At 36.3% G+C, this 21,258-nt stretch overlaps 1 protein-coding gene across 1 annotated transcript in view; it reads right to left on the bottom strand.

The window, feature by feature from the left end:
• CNTN3 (contactin 3) overlaps positions 1-21,258 on the bottom strand; it is a 238,226-nt gene that overhangs the window by 180,697 nt on the left and 36,271 nt on the right. Inside the window, exon 3 of the mRNA XM_024747093.1 lies at positions 14,816-14,991. Within this exon, the coding sequence (XP_024602861.1) occupies positions 14,816-14,991 (176 nt within the window). The remainder of the gene's footprint in view (positions 1-14,815; positions 14,992-21,258) is intronic.

Below are 21,258 nucleotides of genomic sequence, written 5' to 3'. Positions count from 1 at the left end.
TCAGAAATCTTTTAGACGCTCACATATGAGATATATTTTCGTCATTACCAGAGTCTAACTTAATGAATTTCATATAATATCCAGCAATTGGCCCATATTGATGGAGATGGCTCCATTCTAATACCAACATGTCTGAGGGAAATGACCTATTTGAATTCACAGAATTAACTGATCAAATTTTTAATGATGCCATTAGCCAAAACCATCTGGATAACACAAAAATCACAGCTGGGGAAAAAGCAAAAAAAAAAAAAGAAAACAGAAAAACACATTAACAATCAACTGGATTTCCATGAATGCTACTATATTTCAACACAGAAAGAGAGGTATCAGAATAACCACCCTGTGGTTATAGCAAACAAGGGCCACTCCCAATAATCAACATCCACATGACAGATGAGGCTCTTTCAGACCACAGATTCTGGAGGAGTTTAACAATACTCTCTAAATTGTGAATTATATCATTTTATAGAAAACAGAGTTTATAAGCCTGTCATTTAGTTGTTAGTTTCAACAAGGACTCCCTGGAAGGGGGAAAGGCAAGGGGATTCTAAGGACCACTGGTGAACTTTGATATTTGGAGAATTCTCAATAAAATAGGAGGAAAAAAGATATTCCATCCAAAGCTCTCAGTTGGTTCAAAGACTTAAAGTTAGAATCTTTGCCTTGAAAGGAAACCTAAGTTCATTCTGTTCAGCTTAACTTGGAAACTTAGAATCATGCAATGGTAGAAAGGACAGTCTTTTTAGGTGCTAAATTCCTCCTTACAGATAAAGCAATTGAAGCCCAGGGAGGTCAAATGACTCGCATATAGTGGCTGAGCCAGAACTAGAACCAAGATCTTCAACATCTAATCTTGGATTAATTCTACCCTATCACATTGGTGTGACTAGTATAGTATCTATAGTATTTCATTTTAACCCTGTTGGGTGACCCTCAGCCTTTTCAGCGTGTTAATCACACATTTCTACCACTGACCCCAGAGGTTTAAAAAGGTGACTCAAAAACTCATCTGACCAACAGAATGTCAGGAAGCATTTGCATGAATCTGACAAAGTACTTGCATCTAGAATATATAAAGAATTTTTACAACTTAGTAATAAAAGAAAAATAACCCAATTAGAATATGAGCAAAGGATATAAACAGACCTTTTTCCAAAACAGAGAAATGGCCAATAAATACATGAAAGCATGTTCAAATCATTAGTCAACAGGGAGATGCCAATCAAAGCCAGTGAGATATCATTTCATACCCACTAAGACGGTTCTAATCCAAAGGACAAATATAACAAGTGTTGGCTAGCATGGGAAAAATTGGAACCTTAAACACTTGGAACCTGGTGGGACTGTTAAGTTCTGCAGTAACTTTGTGAAACAGTATATTGTCATAAAATGAATATCCTAAGACAGCTGCCGTTATTCTACAAACTAAAATATTTTTGATTCAAAAGGCAAACAGCAAATATATTCCATTTATATTGAAAAGCATAAAACACAGACTGAGCAGTTACTGAAAAAAAATGTTGGCTTCTATAGAATCTTAGTTTTAAAATCACAACCTCCTATGGGACTAGGTTGAAAAGTATTGTGTTTGACAAAAAGTTTTGCTTTGTTTTCCAAATTCATATAGATGAATAGTGTACTGATAAAGTTACAGCCTTTTGTTTGAGATTTAACTGTTGTTGGACCATCAGAGCAAAGCAGCCTTGGACTTCATCAAAGTCATTATGTTCAAAGATGAAATTTGTTTTTAGCTGCACTATTTAGTTATGAGAAATAGCATTGCCAATAACTCACAGCAAACTAAGCTCCTACTAATTATAACAGAACAATTTTAGCTAATTAGTCTTTAGTAATTTTTCTTTTCAGATACAGCCAGCCACTCTGGGATTCATCCTTAAAAATTTCTGCATTTCTTTAACCTTTCTTCACACTTATTTGAACAAGTCTCCATGTGCTTTTAAAGATTAAGGTCTAAGAAAAGTGAATAATGTTACAACCCCTCTGCTAGTAGAAGAAAGAGTAACCCTTTATAGGGGCACTATGGTCAATTTCTGTTTTACACAAAGTGCAAAACAGACAGCAGCTAAAAGGGAATTAAAAAGAGGAAAAAGAAACTTTGGGCTTAATAGATGTGCTCTTACATATCTTCTGAGAAGGAAGTAGGATCATTCATAATCCAGTGTAGTCCTTTTAATTTCATAGTGTATCTGTTCTCAACATCTAGGTCAGAGGTCAATAATGGTGACCCCTGGGCTATATCTTGCCTTCAGACTTGACTGCTGCAGATAGGGTTGACCCATGCAGTGTTTACATAAAACTTAAATTTAGTCTCTAATATGTAAAACATCAAGCACTGTATGTAAATAATGGATTCTGCGTTATCCTGAAAAGTGATTAGCTTTGGTAACTGTATGATCAGGCCACCCAAGACAGCTGTTCTCTTGCTCTCTGTACATCCCCTGCTTGACCAGTGTCTGCTTCACCTATACCCTACTCACCTGACTGATCTCCCTACATACTTGCTCCAGGCCCCACCTAGTGTTTGTTCTTACCAAAAGGCTGGTGAGGGGCTTGCCCCTCTCCCAGTTTCCCTGGTAACCAATGAGCCAACTGGACCTCACTTCCCCCTATGACTGGCAATCTCTTCCCCCCCGAGGAGCGAAGACTGCAGCCATGTCCTGCCCGCTGTCCACAGCACACAGTGGGGTGTCTCTCCAGGACCTTGCTGCAGACATGTAAGATCCCCCATCCATTAAACCACTGATGTCTCTGTCACTGACTCCCAGCTCTTTCTTCGGTCTTGAAGCTGGGCAAGCACAGGGCTTGTAGACCTGAAGGATGCAACCCAACAGTAACACAGTTCCTGCATTTCTCATTCATTATTTCACTCATTAATACTAAACGAGTGTCTACAAAACCTGGGCAGCTGCACAGTGAGTGCCCCCTATAGGAAAAGCACGCCATCGTCTCTGGTCCGTCCCAGACTTCACTACTCCTTATTGCTTACACAAAGCTGGCTTCAGTGATGAACGTTATCTTCCTAGGTAATCAAACTTAATAGAAATACAAAGAAGCACAAAAAGTGGTAGGAGACTTCGAGTTCCACAAATTGCTTTGCAATGCTGGTTAAAATATAACAAAAATTTAGTTGAAAGCATAGCATAGCTGAGCAAACAAAGCCGCAAAGCAGAACAGTTACTTCTAGAGCCTATGCTGTGGCAGCTGGGGCAGTGGAATGAGGGTGTGGGGAACGGCAGATCAGACTCGGCAATTTGATAGCTTAGGTTGAATTGCCCTTGTGGAAACAGGAGATGTGGAGGTCCTAGGCTTAGGAAACAGACATTTGAAAACGAGCCCCTTTGCACACAGCTGCATGCCTAAAGGGCCGCACTCTTGCTTAAACCCACCCATGGACCTAGGGAGAAGGCTAGGGAGTTAGTCTGTCCATCTTTTTTTCTCCTTGGAGTGAGGTTGTGGTGAGGTGGGAGATTTGGAGGGAGCAGATATTTCAATGAAGAATTCATGATTGGGGGCCTATATCTCACATGATTTGGGGTCTCATATGTATTTAACATATAATCGATGTTCATTATTTGTGGATTTCATATTTGTGAATTCACCTACTCCCTAAAATGTATTTGTAAAGACCTGAATCAATATTTGTGGCACTTTTGTGGTCATTCTCAGATATGCTCAAAATGGTGAAAAATCTGAGTCATCCCCACATGCACGTTTCCAGCTGAGGTTGAATAAAGCAATGCTCTGCCTTCTTGTTTCAGCTCTTGGACTGTAAACAAGATCTTTTTTGCTTTATATTAGTGCCTTTTTTTTTTTTGCATCTTAGTGCTATTTAAATTGGACTCCAAGCACAGTGCTGAAATGCTATCTAATGTTCTCAAGCACAAAGAGGCTGTGCTGGGCCTTATGGAGAAAACACATGTTAGATAAGCTTCCTTCAGGCATGAGTTGCAGAGTTCCTGACCATGTGGTTAATGTTAGCAAATCAACAATGTATATTACATAAGATGCCTTTAAACAGAAACATCCATAAAACAAGGTTATGTATCCAATGGTGGACAAAAACCTCATGACCAGAAGTTTGCATTTCCTGTATTTCCTAAAAGCGATAGTGCAGTATTTGCTAATTCAGTTTTATTGGTGACTGATAAGAAAAATTGACTCTACGTGGGGGCTACACTGAGCCAATACATTAACGTAATACACTTCCCAGGTTGGTTATATCCCTGGTTCCTGGAGAAATCCATAAAAGCTGTTGGGTATGGACTTCTTCAACCAAGGCTAAGAAGAATCTCACATTGGCATGGGAGGGGGAAATTCTCTTAAAGAACAGATTCACATCAAACATTACAAAAAATGCTAATATGTACTACAAATGAGAGTCAACAGACTAACATCAATGATATCCTGAGCTTACAGAACAACATTATGAAAGAATACCTAAGTAAACTTTAAACAATTAAAGTAATAAAAAATGGGGTTGGGTGTCAGACCATCAGCAAAAACAGGATGTTCTGAAGAGAGAACAGGAACATATGAAAAAGAAGCAGACAGAACGTCTAGACAAGAAAAATGTAATCACTGGAATTAACAACTCAAAGGATAGTTTAATAATAAATTAGGAGGAGATGAAAGATTAGTGAACCACATGCTAGAACTAAGTAAGTGGAAATAGAAAACATGAAAGACAGGTTAACAGACATGGTGAAATGAGAAATTTCAAAATACATTAAAAAAGGAAAACCAGAAGGAGTAAAGAACAGGCATGGGGATAAACAAAACTGGAAGAGATAACAGCTGTGAAATTTTCAGAGTTCCCATAAGACATGTATTTCGAGATTCGGGAATCATAGCTTAGAATTGTTTAAATATGATAAGAGCTTATCCTTGTACGGCATGCACTGTGGGCCAGGCACTGCTCCAGATACTTGACATACTGTAGCTCATTTAATGCTCACAGCTGATGAAGCAAATTCTACTGTTACCTTTGATTTACAGACGAAGAGTCAGAAACACAGAGAGGTTCAATATTTGTCCAAAGTCACATGGCTGCTAAGTGGTGGGATTCAAACCCAGGCAGTCTGGCTCCAGTCTCTATGTCTTTAACACTACGTTTTAGAGCAGAATTATATTTGGAAGAATAAGGGCAAATAACACACTCTCTCAGACCAAAGGGGAGAAGAGAAAAAAAAACAAAACAGTACTGACACATCAATGGAAACTCACTAAATGAATTTCTAAAAGATGCAAAAAAAAAAAAAAGATCACAGATGCATGAACGAGGGTGCACAAAGGAAATAGGAAACATGTGGATAAATCTAAAAGAAACACAGATTATGTAAAATAACAATAAGTCTTCTAGGGCAAACACACACATCTATACTTTCTTTCTTCCTCTGAGATATTCCCCAAAGTAAGATGTACTTGCAGTAAAGAGATGTTTTTTGAAGGCACACACTCACAAAGACAGGAAAATAGAAGAGCAAACTGCAATACAATTTTGAAAACTAGAAAACAGAAATGATGGTGTTGACTGGCTTGGCGTAATGGAGGAAGATGTCTTTTAAACTCACAGTGAGGAAATGAAGAGGTGGAGGTGGTAAAAGTTGGAATTTGAAGCAATGGTTAGGTACCCAGATCCCCTGTCCCACCTACATACCCAGGGAGTGCCACTCCACACCAGGAGAGAGGAGGCTTATTCTCTAAAGAAGGTAAGACACAAGATGTCTTGACAACAGGTCACTAGGCAGATTTTATGAAGGATATTGTGAAGAAACAGGTGGATTAACTAAATATATACGCATTGGTTGCTGCAATCTCCTAGGCCTCTTCTCCCACCAGGCTCCCAGAATGCTAGTGGTGGCTTTTGCTACCCACAGGGAAGTCTGGACTCTTTTCTCCTCTGGGGAATATGACCTGTCCCAAAGGGAAGAACTAAAACTACTGATACTAAGAGATCCCCAATGAGATGAGCCACAGTATAGCTAACCTCATCGTGACAAGTTCCACCAAGTAACTGGAGATTTCTGTTAGGTTATTAGTTTCCCACTCTTTAAATCTGTGCAAACAACCAAGGATTACCAGATATCTATGAAAAATTTCTTATATGAAATACAGAAACCATCCAGCATAAAACAGAAATGAAGCTACTTGGAAAAAAGTTTGTCCTAGGGAAGAAAAGGTAAAGGAAGAGAAGCATCCTTCATATAGATCTGAAAGGATAAAACTACTAAACTAGAATAAGATACAAGGAGGCAATTTAGAGAATAGAAGGTCTCTTAAGTTGTAAACATGACAGCTGGTATCAAAAACTCAATAGAAGAGTTCAAAACATGGTTGAAGTAATTCACCAAGAGTCAGAGATAAGAGTCAAAAGAAGAAAATTTGGATAGAAGGTGTGTGGGGGAGTGGTGAGGTGGGAAAAGTGAGGAGAGAAGCAATCCAATCTAGGTGGTCCAAAATGCAAATAATGATGTATGTCAAAAAGAAAATAGAGAAAACCAGGGAGAGGTAATTATAAAAGCTCTCAAAACTAAAGGCCTCATGTTCTCAAACTATAAGGACTCAGAGAGTATCAAGGATGTTAGATAAAATTTGACACATACCAAATCAAATCACTGTGAAATTTAAGAACACTAGAGACAAAAGAAAATCCCACAAGCTTCCTCTAGAGAAAAACAGGTCCTTCTATATAAGGAATCAAAATGGCAACAGATCTCTCAACAGCAACACTGGATGCTAAGAAACAAGGAGAAATATCTTCAGGTTTCTGAAGGAAAATGACTTCTAACATCGTATATTTACAAGGCTGAGTCTCTCAATCAAGTGTGCCAGTATAGTCTTTAGAACACATGGTCCAGAACAGTCATAGCTAGTATTCCTCCTTTCTTGGGACACTTGAGGACATGGTGCTCTAAGACAATGAACACCAAGAACAAGGAAGAGGTGGACATGGAATATAGCTGAAGGGAGATCCTGGAAAGAGAGTTTTGCCCCTAATGTGCAGGAAATCCAACCTAAACTGGAGCATCCCAAAACCTGCAAGACAGATTTACCAGGAAGGTAAAACTGACAGAATATCGGATGCCTCTCAAAATCTGAGAGGACCCCCAGAAAACTGGCCAAAATTTTGGTTGACACAAGTATAAGGCTATAGAAAATTAAGAAATTAAAAATTAAGGTGCCTAATTTGAAGGCCAAGAAAATTATGCACGGAAGGAAAAACAATCATAATTACAGTCTGCTACAAAAGTCAGCTCTGAATATCATTTACAAAATCAGAGTAATGTAAACACTGAATATTGACCTAATTCAAATTTTGACCCAATAAAATCCTGGAATAACATGCTCTGAATTAATGTATATTCAAATGTTAATCATTTGGCAACGGGATTCTTTACAGCTCCCTCAGTTTCAAACAGAGACAGGTGAAATGTTTATTCTTTGTGGAGGTTTGGATGGGGACTGGGTTGGGGAAAGGGCTCGTGATCATTTGGGTCTCTATCCAGTCAAAGTACAGTAAGTGGAATATAGTGTGGATTTCCCTATTTTTAACTTTGTGTTTTTGTAAGAGCCATGACTTTAAAAATGCTGTTTTCTTCATAAACCTCATAAAAAAGCAACCTGACATTTCTGCGGTGGCAAGGTGGTGGTATGATAGTGTTATAGCATCAGTTGCCATCCGTGTCCCCTGCATCGGCAGGCGGACTCTCAACCGCTGCGCCACCAGGGAAGCCCAACGGCCAATATTAATGCTTAAAACTGAAAAATCAAGAAGCAGCAGATCAGCAAGTTATTTAAAAAACTGAAGTAAATATCAAGAGCCAGTCAAAAAGTTAAAAGTAATTTCCTTTAGGAAAGGAGAAATAAAAACAGTATGGGCAGAAGTCTGACATTTTTCCTAAAAACAAACAAACAAAAAACCGCCAACTATGTGGAAGTTTGCACATGCTTACATTATTTCAGATATAAAAGAAAAACTAGAAGATGAAAGGAACAATACCAATAATATCTCATTCATGATGTTACAAAAATTCAACAACTTACTGGACAACAATAGTACATTATGCTGGAGGAGGGAATTACAGTGTAAAATGCTACAGAGTCCTCTATTGTTGGACATATTAATTAAATTTGGACTTTGTTAAATGTGTGTACTAAAATTTCTAGGGCAATCACTGTAAGAAAACAAATAGAGTGTATAACTTGTGATGTTACTCAGGGGGAAATAAATTCTCAATCAGTCCAAAGAGAAGAACACAAATATTAACACATTAATATTTAAACTATAAGGCAAAGTGCTTTATTAGAGATAGCGAGTCACCTCATTTGGACCAAAAATATACCCATTCTAAACTTCTATACATCAATAACTTACTAATTACAAAAAGCAAAATAGAAATACTAGATAAACTGAGAAATCCACCATCACTGTGAGAGAAATTGATAGATTAATTAGATAAAGCATCATTAATAATATATATATGATTTGAGCAACACAATTGCCAACTTTAACCCAAAGAGCACAAGGAGGACACTTCTCTGGTGAATGGGTCACTAGGTTAGAAATCAGTAACCAAAGATGACTAGAAAAACTCCGTATGTTTGGAAATTTAAAAACACATGTCTGATAACTCATGGATTCAAGAGAAAATCATAATGAAATCATAACATGTGTAGAACTGAACCATAATAAACATGCTGTATGTCAGGACGCAAATTTAAAGCTATACATATTTAAAATAGACAAAAGAAAGGTAGGAAGGTAATGAGTTACCTATATAACTTAAGGGACTAAAAAAAGAACAATAAAATAATCCAAGAAGCTGGGAAGAACAATAAACATAAGAGTAAAATGAATGAAATATAATAAAAAGATTCAAAGGTAAGGAATAACAACATCAAGTTCTGACAAGTTTGATACTAAAATAATAGTTAGAATGAAATAGGGAATGTATGTATAGATAAGGCACAGACAAGAAGGACAGTAAGAGAAAATGCTTTGAAACAACTTTTTGACAATACATTAGAAAACATAAACAAAATGGATATAATTCCTAGGGAAAAAACACAATTCTTCACAAAGGAGACAATATGGTTAGTCCTATTAACTATTCAAATGATCCAATCAATAGTTAAACTATTTCCTGAATGAAAACTCCAGACCCAGATAGTTTTATTTGTAAGTTCTATGTTTTATTCCAGGAGTAGATAATTCCAATATTTCTCAAAATTTTATAGGGAATATAAAATAAGGAGTACTCCCCAGCTCATTTATAGAGACGAATATAACTTTGATACTAAAGCCAAAAAAGGATAGTATGAGAAGAGAAAAGAAAAGCTCCTATATTGATATATATGCAAAATGCTAAATGAAATATTGAAAAACAGATAACATCCAACTATTAAAAAAAAAAAACTTACACAAAAGCCAAGTTGAAACTAAACCAGGACTAGAAGTTTGGTTAATACTAAAAACTGTTCACTGCATTAAAAGGTTAAAGGAGAAAAACAGCATGAATATCCCACTAAAAGTAGGAAAAGCATTTACAAGAATAAAGCATTCCTGATTAAAAAAAAAAAAAAAAAACTAACTTAGAGAAGAACTGCCTTAACTTGATAAAGAGTATCTTTAAAATATATAGTAAACATCATACCAAATGGTGAAATGTTAATCTTATTCACTCTTGAAAATCAAGAGCAAAACAGGGATAGGGATATTCACACTCAAAATATCTATTCAACACTGTACTGGATTAAAGAAAGCGCACTCCTATGAAATATATAAAAGGAGCAAGGGTTGATAAGAACAGAAAAACTCTCACTGCTTGCAGATAATATGATTCTCCAAACACAAAAGCCCCAAGAAGCCAGACATGATGACCACACACCGCTTTTCAGTTGGTTAAGAATGGCCTCATCCATCAATTACACTGGTAAAGCTGACTTCCCATCCTGGAATAAAATAAATCGGTACCTCTACCTCACACGATATACAAAATCAATTCCAGATAATTAAAGACTTAAATGTAAAGAGGAGAATATTAAACTTTTATAAGTACATTTAGGAGAATGTTTTTACCATTTCAGGAAAAGGAAGAAAAAAATTTAAACAACTCATGAGAGAACATGAGCTATAAAAAAATCAATACTTTAATGTAAAATTAAGAACATCTGTTTATCATTTGACACCATCAAGGAAAAAAAAAGCCACTAAAAAGAAGATATGTATATAACTGACAAAGGATTAATCCAGAGTATACAAACAACTCTTAAGTTAAAAAAAAAGACTACCATACAGCGAAAAAGTATCTGGATAACAGAAACATAAATGGTCAGCAAATCTATGAAAATGAGCTTAACTTCATTGTAATTATAGAAATGCAAATTAAAACCAAAATTACATTTTAATTTAAAAATAAAAATGCAAATTAAAAAGTAAAATATAATTTTATATCCACCAGATTTGCACAAATTAAAATGCTGAACAATAACAAGTGTTGGCAAAGACGTAGATCAACAGATACAAATATATTGTTGGGGGGAAGTTGTAGATGTAGGAATGCTGTCTGATGTCATTACATAAAAGTTTAAGAAATGAAAAAGGTAAAACAATTTTACATGTTGCTTAGAAGCACATACATATTTATACAAAGGATTAAAAAAGCACATATAATTCAGAACACGGGCCACCTATTCAGAGGGAGCTTAAGAGAGAGAAGATAATGTCATCAGGGTGAGTTATCAGGTAGCTTTAATTGTACTTTGAATCTTTAAATCTTAAGATAAGTGGTGGCTACACAGAGATTCTTTACACTTTTCTCCATACCTTATACGTCTAATATAATTCATGATCAAAAATGTATTGCACTTCAAAAATGGTTAAAAGAAAAACATTTTAATAAAGAATGACAGGAAATTCAAGAATAAGAGAAGTAAAACTAATTATCAATAAAGCAAAGATATTTGGGGTTTTGGAGGTACTACCCTCACTTTTTGTGGTTGGAATTAAGAATCTGACAAAAACATTTGCAAATATATTAAACAAGCTTCAAAAGTTATACACATGCAACGTAACAGTAAATCATTGAGAAAATGTCTACAATTCAAACATTGCATCATTTTACGTATCTTCCCCCTCCCTAAATTTTGTGATTGCTCCACAAAGAATCTGTTAAAAGGAATAAAAAATGCCTACAGAAAGTACGCTTCTTAAACTATAAATGAGCTTTTCACTTTCATTTAATTACAAATACTATTTTTAAGCATCTTGAAAATTAAGATAAAATTTCACTGGATTTTCACCAGTGTTAAAAGTGGTGCATTGAGGATAATGTCATTTACTCATTTCTCCATGAAGCACATTTTAAGTACTTTGTCCATGGCTGACAGAAACAGAGAAGTATTACTAAGCATGCAAACATAGCTATACTGAATAATTAGAACATTTTTTCCATGACAACACTTTATTATCTACTTACCTGTGGCAAAAACAGTCACGGTTCCCCTGAACTGGAGTCATGAGCATCTAGAAGGATGTATATGTAGCAGTGCAAGACTCTTCTTATTAACCCCTTCTTTCAGTTAATGTATTACACCCCTTCAAGGTTGTCAAGTTAAAGGAATGCTCTCTTATACCTGGTAATTTGGAATCTCTGATGTATTAAATATCCTCCACGTTTTTTGCCACCTTCTTTGGTTTCTTTACCAGAAACCTGTATCTCAAACATATGAATTCAAAAATTCATTTTTTATATTTCCAGTTTAATGTGGCATTAGGCTAAGAATAACCAGTATTGCTCTTTGTAACTTCCCAAAACCACTTGTGAAAACGCCAAAAAAAAAAGGCAAAACAAAAGAATCTCACTGTACATCAAAAACTGCAAAAGCAATCAAATGCCAAGCATATGAGCAAATAAAACTTCTGAGGCAGACTGTGGGGAAATACAAGGGACTAAATGGTAGGTACGTCCTGGGTTTTCTGTATAAAGAGAATTCACAACAAAGGCAGGAAGATATTTTGTGCCTTATTCATCACACGTATCCTGATAGGATGCACCCCAAAGAGAAACTCAAGGACAGCACCAAATGAAAAAAAAAAAAGAAAAACTTTTGTTGGAAGAGGCAATCCACTCACTGTGTGCTCTTAGCTTCCTGTTAACTGTTCCTGGATGTGCCAAGAATGAAAGGCCCAGTTGCTCCATTTCTCAGGGATGTGTTTTCAGAGACCAACCAGGAGGGATAAGACAAGCTCTCCCTCTAGGACAAAGAGCAGGCTTGCAGTAACTCCCTGCTATAAAAGAGATGGATTCACTAATCTCAGTGTTCCTCAGCTGCGGGTGTAGCATCTCTCCTGGCTAAATCATATCACTTCTGTGGGACTTGGAGGCGAGCCCAGGAATATCATGTCTTCTGCTAGCATCCATGGAAGACTAGCAGCCTAGCTTATTAGCTCGTAAGTAGGGTAAAATAAAATCCCAGACTCAACAACTTTATCCCACTTGGCCGATAATGTTCTGGCCAGGAAGTAGGGGCAGACTGCAGGAGACATGATATAACTTTAGAAGTATTTGCAAACAAGCCACTCTCTCCAGGAAGAAAAGACTGAGGAAAAACCTACAAGTTAATGATACTTCTCCAGGTATTAGAGGGCATCAAGGATCTGTAGTAGAAAAGTAGCACTGCTTAAGAGGAATAACGTATTTCATGAAAGACTCCGGGGAACAGGGAATTACACTGGAAACTTCACATTCCCCTATAGATCAGAGAAGTGAATCTGATCTCTGCATGTGGCAAAGAAAGCAAAGTCAGGGTAACCGATTGACATGTGTTGACAAAGGCTGAGTTTGGACAATATTTGCTTTATTAAAGGTATTAAGCATAAAAATGGAAACATCAAATGAAAGTAGGAGGAAAGACTCCCTCTAAGATCCAAAATAGCATTTCAGAAAACTGCCTATATCTTCAGAATAAAACAAACAAATAGATGTGGCTTCAATCAATCAGAAACAGAAATTCATAGGAAAGGACAACCTGAAATAAACAGTATTTCAAAAAATGGGACAAAAATAATGCCTTTCAATCCTTTTAAAAATATAAATAAATCAAACATACAACTAAAAGATGGATGAAATTTTCCTGAATTGTGTATGAGATGGCTAAGTATCGATATAATAAAATAATTTTTCAAGTTGTAAGCAAAGCAAATAAAAAAAGAGATCTAAACCCATCTGTATGCTGGAAATATATACATTTATCTATCTATCTATATATATATATATATATATATATATATATATGTTTTTAGCTAAAAGAATGAAGAAAAAAATTATCCCATAGTCAACCAAGAGAAACAAAAAATAATTACAACAAAAAAAGGAGGTGGGGGACTTCCCTAGTGGCACAGTGGTTGAAAGTCCGCCTGCCGATGCAGGGGACACGGGTTCATGCCCCGGTCCGGGAGGATCCCACATGCCGCAGAGCGGCGGGGGCCGTGAGCCATGGCCGCTGGGCCTGCGCGTCCGGAGACTGTGCTCCGCAGCAGGAGAGGCCCCAACAGTGAGAGGCCCGCGTACCGCAAAAAATAAATAAAAAAAGTGGGGGGGACTCCAAAAATTTAAAATTCTGGCTACTAGAGAAGTAAACTTTTATAAATTAAAAAGTAATTTTATAAACTAAAAGATAAACTTAAACTTGTGTAACATAAATATGACATATAGCTATCAAAATGCCCAGAAAAGATACAGGTTAAAAAAACAAAAAACCTGTTCATAGACGGAAAAGAAACAGAGGAAGCAGAAGAAAGAGCAAGGAAGTTTGAAAAACGGAACACACAGAATATAATGGCAGGAACAAAACCAACCATTGCCATTATAAAAACAGAAGCAATAGAATAAGCCATGCATTAAATGACACATCATCAACTTATTAACGGTCTGTGGCAGCTGGGGGAGACTACTACCACATTATAAGAACATTTGCATTCTAATTTCAGAATAATTGAGGTGTAAAGAACTAAAAGAAATCTTAGAACCAAGGTAATGCTGATATGCATTATATATGAAACATACAACAAAAACAAAGGAAGAGAGACTAGTAAGAAGAAACAAAAATTAGAAAATAGTCAAAAGATAGATCAGGAAGATAAACACTAAATTAGGTCTCTGGTCCCAATTCTAAATTCCCTGCTAAAAAGCATGTGGTTTTCTCAGGATGGGACATGGGTTCACCCTGGTCCAATTAACAAGGTACAAACTTGGCTTCCAGAGCCAGGCCTCAGTGGGGGCCTGTGTTGAAGGTCATCATGAGCTGGGCAAAACTGCAGTGGAGGTCAAAGATATGTCACGTTCTTTTCTTTCTCACTGTCTTTGTTCCTTTATATTTTCAGATTTGTTAGATGTAATTCTCTAATTTCAATGTTCTGCCAGAATGAAGGTCATGCCTGACAATTCGTTCATATACGTTTCAGTTCTAACATAGTACAAAGCACAGAGTAACTAATGAATAAATACATCCTTCACTAGATTCTTTTTCCTCCCCTAAACAGAATCCTTACAAAATAGTAAAACAGATAACACACACACATACACCCACATTCACATACACCCACATTCACATACACACACATTTTAAACTCTGATTTGTACAGTATATAATTCAATCGTATTGAATTACTTTCTCAACCTATTTCCTTAATTAATAAATTCCACATATTGTTTCTGAAATCCGAAATGACCACACAAATTCAGTTATATATTTTTAAATGTTGGACCTATATGTGTGAACATATACTTACAGGCAAACTGGAGTTTAGCTTCTCTGCTGACAATTGTTCCAACTGAATTTGTTGCAAAACATTGATAACTTCCTGTATCCCAATTTCTGTTGGGGTTAATAACCACAAGATTTCCTCCGTTCAACTTATAACGATACTCCATACTCAGATTAATATCGCTTCCATTCAGCTGCCATCTGTAAAACAAATGTCCAGGATTTTCCCCTTAGTATATTTAAACTTTTTTAAAAATCTGCATTATATCATCTACTTTAAACATCAGCTCTCTTACAAATGAAAGGCAACAAATGTATCATTCAATTATTACACAACTGAAAAATCAAACATGCCTAAGTTCTGTTATCAGAAACAAAAGGTTAAATTACAGTAGAAAGCACAAGACAGTAGCATCTAAAAGCTAACGATTTTTCAAGATTTTCTGAAGAGGTGAGAATAATTTAGTTTGTTCACTAGGGGGGAAATTAGGCTTGGTCTGTATAGACAAAGATGAAGTAGAAAGTTGAGGTAATTATATCATATACTTCAGGCCAGTCTCATGCTGCCAAAGAAGGGGGAAAAGAGCACATTTCTTTGATTTATCCAGACTGACTGAGCACATTTAATAAATTAATTGGGTAAGTGCTCAACTATCCATTTCAATTTGTCTGAGTAAATACCTGTCCCGGAGGCCCTCCGCTCTTCTAAGCCATCACAGTGATATTTACTAAATGGTACACTGTGGTAAAAGATCCTAAATGCCACCTAGGGGGTCGGAAACAGTAAAGGCACTAACCCCAGAGCCATATTTATCAATGGGAAGCCAAAATAAAAAAAGAAAGAAGCTGGTTTTTAAACAAGTTTTCAAAAAGAAAAACCAGAATTTTTTAAACAGCAAGCACACCTGACACATCCAAGTAGATTATTACCTTTAAAAACTCATTAAATATTGCACAATCTCAAGAACACATCCATTGTATAAATTAAGCCATCTGTCTCCTGGAGGACTTGATTTTTATAATAAAATTACACTGGTATCCGTTCTATAAATTTTAGAGTATTATGGCAACGATCTCAATTGCTTTTCATAATAACTTTGAGGAAGTGGTTAATAAAATGACCATTTCACAGATGAGGATTTCAATAAAACAGCTGAGTGAGATTGCAACTCTCCCCAAACTATTAATTACTGGATCAGAACTAGTACCCATCTGAAATCTAGCCCAGAGGTCTTTAACCATGTCATGGGTCATATAAAAATTGTATTAATATATCAAATATTTAACCTGGAAATAGTAATATTGTGAAAGCATAAAAAGAGGTGAAATGTGAACATTATCACAAACCAAAGCACATAAAGGTAAATGAAATATTATACAGCTGTGAAAATGTATGAGCTTTTGCAAACACAGAAAAGTCTTACAAAGGTGAAAACATTTTTTACAGTGCAATGTGATACCATGTATATAAAGTTTTAAAACATATAAAGTAATACTAAGAATGTATTAAACATTTTAAAATGTATGAAAATGAATCACTTCAAGTTTAAGGTACTTTAGAGCTCTCATGGAGAGAAAAGTGAGAAAGGGTTATGGGGCAAACACTGGGAAATGTAGCTTTTTTGGTTTAATTTCCTAAACTGAATAGTGGTTATATGGATGTTCATCATTACACTTAATTATATGTTTATATAATTTTCTATATCTGAAATAGTGCATAATAAAATTTTAATAATGGAGGCTACAGAAAATGAATAAATTTAAAGTTTAGTTTCTACAGCTCAAAGCAATATTATATCATTTGCTCATTTTAAAAATCAAGACTTTCTTGATTTTTCTTTCTTTATGCACATACAAGTCTCCCAGGTCTAAAGCAATATTTCTTCTGAGAAATCAAAATGAAATTAAGAGGAAAAACTGGAGGCCCCATGTCTATTCTTTTGAACTTAAAAGAGCAAAATTACAAAGAAATATGAAAAAGCCATAATTGCTTTCTCGTTTGTGGCAGACTTCCACTATGGGTTTGATTCTGCTTTGTTTGTAGAGTAACTCTCTTATGCTCCTTCCCAAGGCAAGTCCGTATTTGCATGTCCATTTTAGGTCACTTTCTTCTCTTTGGACTTTAATCCTGCCCTTAGAGATCTGAAGTCAAACCACGAACACTTATTAACCCTTCTTCATCTTATTCCTGCCCAAATCCTAGAACCACAGAAACTCAGAAAAGGAAATGAAATCAAGGGAAATTGTCCATCTGCATTCTGTCTGAATACTTTGCACTTGATACACAACATGGTCGGCAGACCAATATCATCAGCATCCTCAACACCATCTGGGAGTTTGCTGGAAATGCAGAATCTTGGGTTCTATCTTAAATCTACTAAACCAGAATTGGCATCCTAGTGAGATCTGCCAGTGTTTAATATGCCCATTCAAGTTTGGAAGAACTGGTCTATAATATCCCCAAGAAGCAACCATGGACTGCCTATAAGGGACATAGATAAGAATTCCCTGCTCTTGATTTAGCCTATTCCATATTCAACAACTATGATTAGAAAAAGCAACCTTCCCTGCCTGGTGCAAAAACATTTATTGAGTGCCTATATGTCAGGCAACTTTCCAGGTTTTAAGAATGGGGTGAAAAAGGTTCCTGCCTTCATGGAACTTACCTTTTGGGGGAGACTTTTTTATGATTCATAGTTCCTACCCTTTCCCTCTTGTCCAGTCCCAGGCTCTATCCAATCCTACCATGTAACAGCAGAAAGAACAGAAATGAAATTCAGAAACAAGTGCTCCATGTTTTATGGGTTGGACTCATCCCTCACCAGCTGTGTGACCATGGGCAATTAAGCTAACTCCTTTAAACCTAAGTTTTTAACATGTAAAATAAAGAGAATGTCATCTTTCCCATAGGGTTGTTCTATCAATTTATTTAGACAATGTATGTAAAGCCGGTGGCTCAGGACAGCCAGCCAACAAATGGGCCGGCACCATTGTTAACAAGGGAGGAGGTTCCATCAAAGGCTGCAAACCCATCTGTCTGCTTTGTTTTTCTCTTCTGCCACCCTCATAGAGTAGACGTGGGTTATCCGTAACCTGCTTGATTCAATGCTTTTGGTCATCTCCTCTCGTGTGGAACGGGCTGTGTCTTCCACATAGGGTTTGTCTGCATTTGTACCTGCCTGAGAAGTCAGGGAAACATGGGACGAAACACATGCTGGGCTTGACCTTCAAAGAATAAATCTGATAGTAAATCACAAGTGGGTGGGTTGAATTTTTAAGCTGCAAATGGCTTGCCAGTTACTCAATGGTTTAATACTTGCAGGGGAGGAGGGAGGGGAGAACTCCTCTAAATGCAAAGCAGGAAAAATATAGTTAATTTCACACACTTTTTGAATGGAAAACTCTCATGACAAAGGGTACTTGTGGCTTTGTTACCTACAAAGAACAGTTTGTACCAAGGAAAAAGGATTTCAGCTCCAGAGTCTAGAATGTTTACGGCCTGATGAAGCATGTCTGATGGCTTCATTTGAAAATTCTGTTTTCTTGTTTAGCTGATGAATAATAAAGGTACAATGGCTATGTGGAAAATTGTAAAGCTAAATAAAAATATAGAGAAGCACTTCTTCTTGCCCATTTAATAGCTGGAAAGATTTAGAGATCATAAAGTATGTGGGAAAATACCGTATTTCAGTCTAAGTGTCTAAGATCTAAAAGCTATCATCTCAAAGTTTTGACTGAAGATCCAAAATGGAAAACATTTCTTCTATTATGCATAAGTGTTTCTTACTTCTTTTAGCTCAGTCTTTGTCATATAGACAAAATCTCTATATTATTTCACTATGTGAAGAGGTAAAAGCTACTCTCTTTTACGTATGTTTCTGCTAGACCGAAAGTATAAGTGCATTTGTTTTAGCAAACTCTTAGAGCAAAGATATACTTGAGATACTCTGAAGAAGGTTAATTTTCTTTTAACAAAGCAATATCATTATATCTCTCCTTCTTAACACTATTCATCATTAAATGGAACTCATCCCCAGGTGATATAAAATTTCTTAATATCTTATTAAACAATGGTGGTTTTTCCTCTTGCTGAAAATATATGAATTCAAAAGGGTTGTCTTGGTTTAAACTCTGCAGTGTGTAAGCAATCTCTGGGCCTGGGCATCGAAATATTATTTTATCCTGAGGAAAGAATGTACTTAAGTTCCTAATACAAAATACTCATATTTGGGCCCGATTTCTGAGTATTTCTAATATGATCTTCTGTATAAGAAATATTCATGAAAACTGAAGGCACACACATATACTCCTTAGACAAAGATCGTGTCCAATAAATCTACAAATGAGACTTAATTCCTTTGCAGTAAATTGTAATCCAGCTGTTCAGAGTTCATGAACATCATGCATGGTGGTAAGACTGTGACAGGTAAGTGGCACATTCAGGTCATAAATTTGGGAAGCTTTCAGAGGTAGACACTTTTAGTTTTGCACATTCACAATCCTTTGTAAAAGTTACAGATGTCTGTCTACCTTATGAAGGAATTTTGAAGTTCCTGAGGACTCTAAATTTAATCTCAGAGTGAAATCTTTTTGAAATATGGAAATTGTTTAAAACTTCATAAAAGTAACATTTGCATACCCCAATTCCATTCCAAAAGGCTTAATGCAGTGATCTGGAGTAAAAGAAGACAGCTCTGGGGCTCTTGGGGCTACGTACACCAGCATTTCAATCATGTAACATTTACACTGTGCTCTAGAATCACACTAACATTGTAGCTTTAGCTCAGCGGCAAATGTCACAAGATTAAGCACCTCTACATAATCATCATCCCGCAACACTCCTGAATGATCTTGTAAGTTCACTGTCTGCCTTCAGTGTTCAAACGCTCATTCTACATGAATTAGGATTTGCTTTCAGAATCCACAAGTAAGAAATGGTTTATGATTCATATTTCACAGCTCTGATTCTCAGGCAATGAGCTCTCATCCCCCTTAACCGCTTGGTGTGGAGCTTATATGTGAATTTTGTTTCTAGGCCAATAACTTGAGGTTGGAGGTCCGGAAGAAGTCCTGGGCCACTTACTCTGATCGCTGACCTGAGGCAGCATGGATTGGATCAGTCCACTTCTAAGTCTCAGTTACATCCCCTACACAACAGGAAGCTGGTATCGACCTCATTGGAGAGAGGCTAGGGAGGTAAAGTGAGCATGAAAAACCGGGCCAAGCCTGCCACAACAGAACTGTGAAGGCTATGGCACTTTTTCCCCTAAAAATCTCAAATACAATTTCTTTAAAACATCGTACAGGCCCTCAGGTTAACAGTTTTTGAATCTTGAATATAAAACATAAGGTATGTGACATGAGAGATATTTCAACTGGTAGTTATTACTTTTAAGTGATGAAAACTACAGTGGTGACTTCCAGGAAATAACTAAAACATCAGTAATTGAGAGCACGTGAATCGCTGCCTTCCAACACAAAGAACAAACTATGTGTAAGACTGTGTGTGTGTATGTTTGTGTGCAAACACAAATTTACATAACAGTGAGTTAAATCAGTATAAAAAGCCTAGATTCTCAGTGTTGAGAGGTGCTTTTCAAACCATATAAGCTCCATTGGAAGATGACTGTCAATCACTGCTGAATTCCCACCATCGGGCATAATAGGATATGCATGGTAGGTGCTCACAGAAGTTTCCTGAATTGGAGCCATCGTATTTTACCCTCTAACCTAGCCATCACTAGCCTCCGTACAGTCGTCCCTAACTGTGGCCATCCATATTACCAACAAACATCTCAAAGACAGGGAATGAATGCATAATTATTTTCGTTTACCATACGAGTTATTATTTATTTACCATACTAGCTATTATTGTATATGGCAACCTCTTACAAAAAACCACACTAGTATGGAATGAAAATAATGAAGATAAACATAGATGTATCTTGTTGTCAGTATAATTTAAGGCACCGAGTCCTAAACTGGGTCTTCCACTAGAACTTTGTAACAAGTCACCCTTTGAACTTGAAAGTAACAAAACTGAGTGACAATAAATTGGGTGACATCAGGTAGTTTCAAAATAATCCCAGGATGTAATTCAGCTCATGGTTGATTGTATTAATATTGTCCTTCAAGATATCTACACCCGTCTGGTCAGGAAAATGGAAACAAAAACAATATTCCAAAGAAAAACAAATATCACATGTTAGACTTTGATATAAAACCAAACAAAAAGGACAAAATAATTTACTAAAATCTTGAGGGGGTTGGGGCTAGGTTTGGAAAATATGCCCACATTAAATACTTGTTAAGTCAACAGGCAATAGTTTATTTGGGGTTTGAGAGGAAAATTAGGAATTTAGTCACAGAAGCAATTTGTGGTTTTAGATGCAGCTTTCAAGTTAATAAGCAAATGAATTTGTGTTCAAATGCAATGTTTGTTAATATGTTTACTGAAGTGATGAGAAT

This window comes from Neophocaena asiaeorientalis, unplaced genomic scaffold (genome assembly GCF_003031525.2).
Source record: "Neophocaena asiaeorientalis asiaeorientalis breed wild unplaced genomic scaffold, Neophocaena_asiaeorientalis_V1.1 scaffold130, whole genome shotgun sequence".
Classification (NCBI taxonomy): Eukaryota; Metazoa; Chordata; class Mammalia; order Artiodactyla; family Phocoenidae; genus Neophocaena; species Neophocaena asiaeorientalis.
This window is presented reverse-complemented; position numbering and strand designations above follow the sequence as displayed.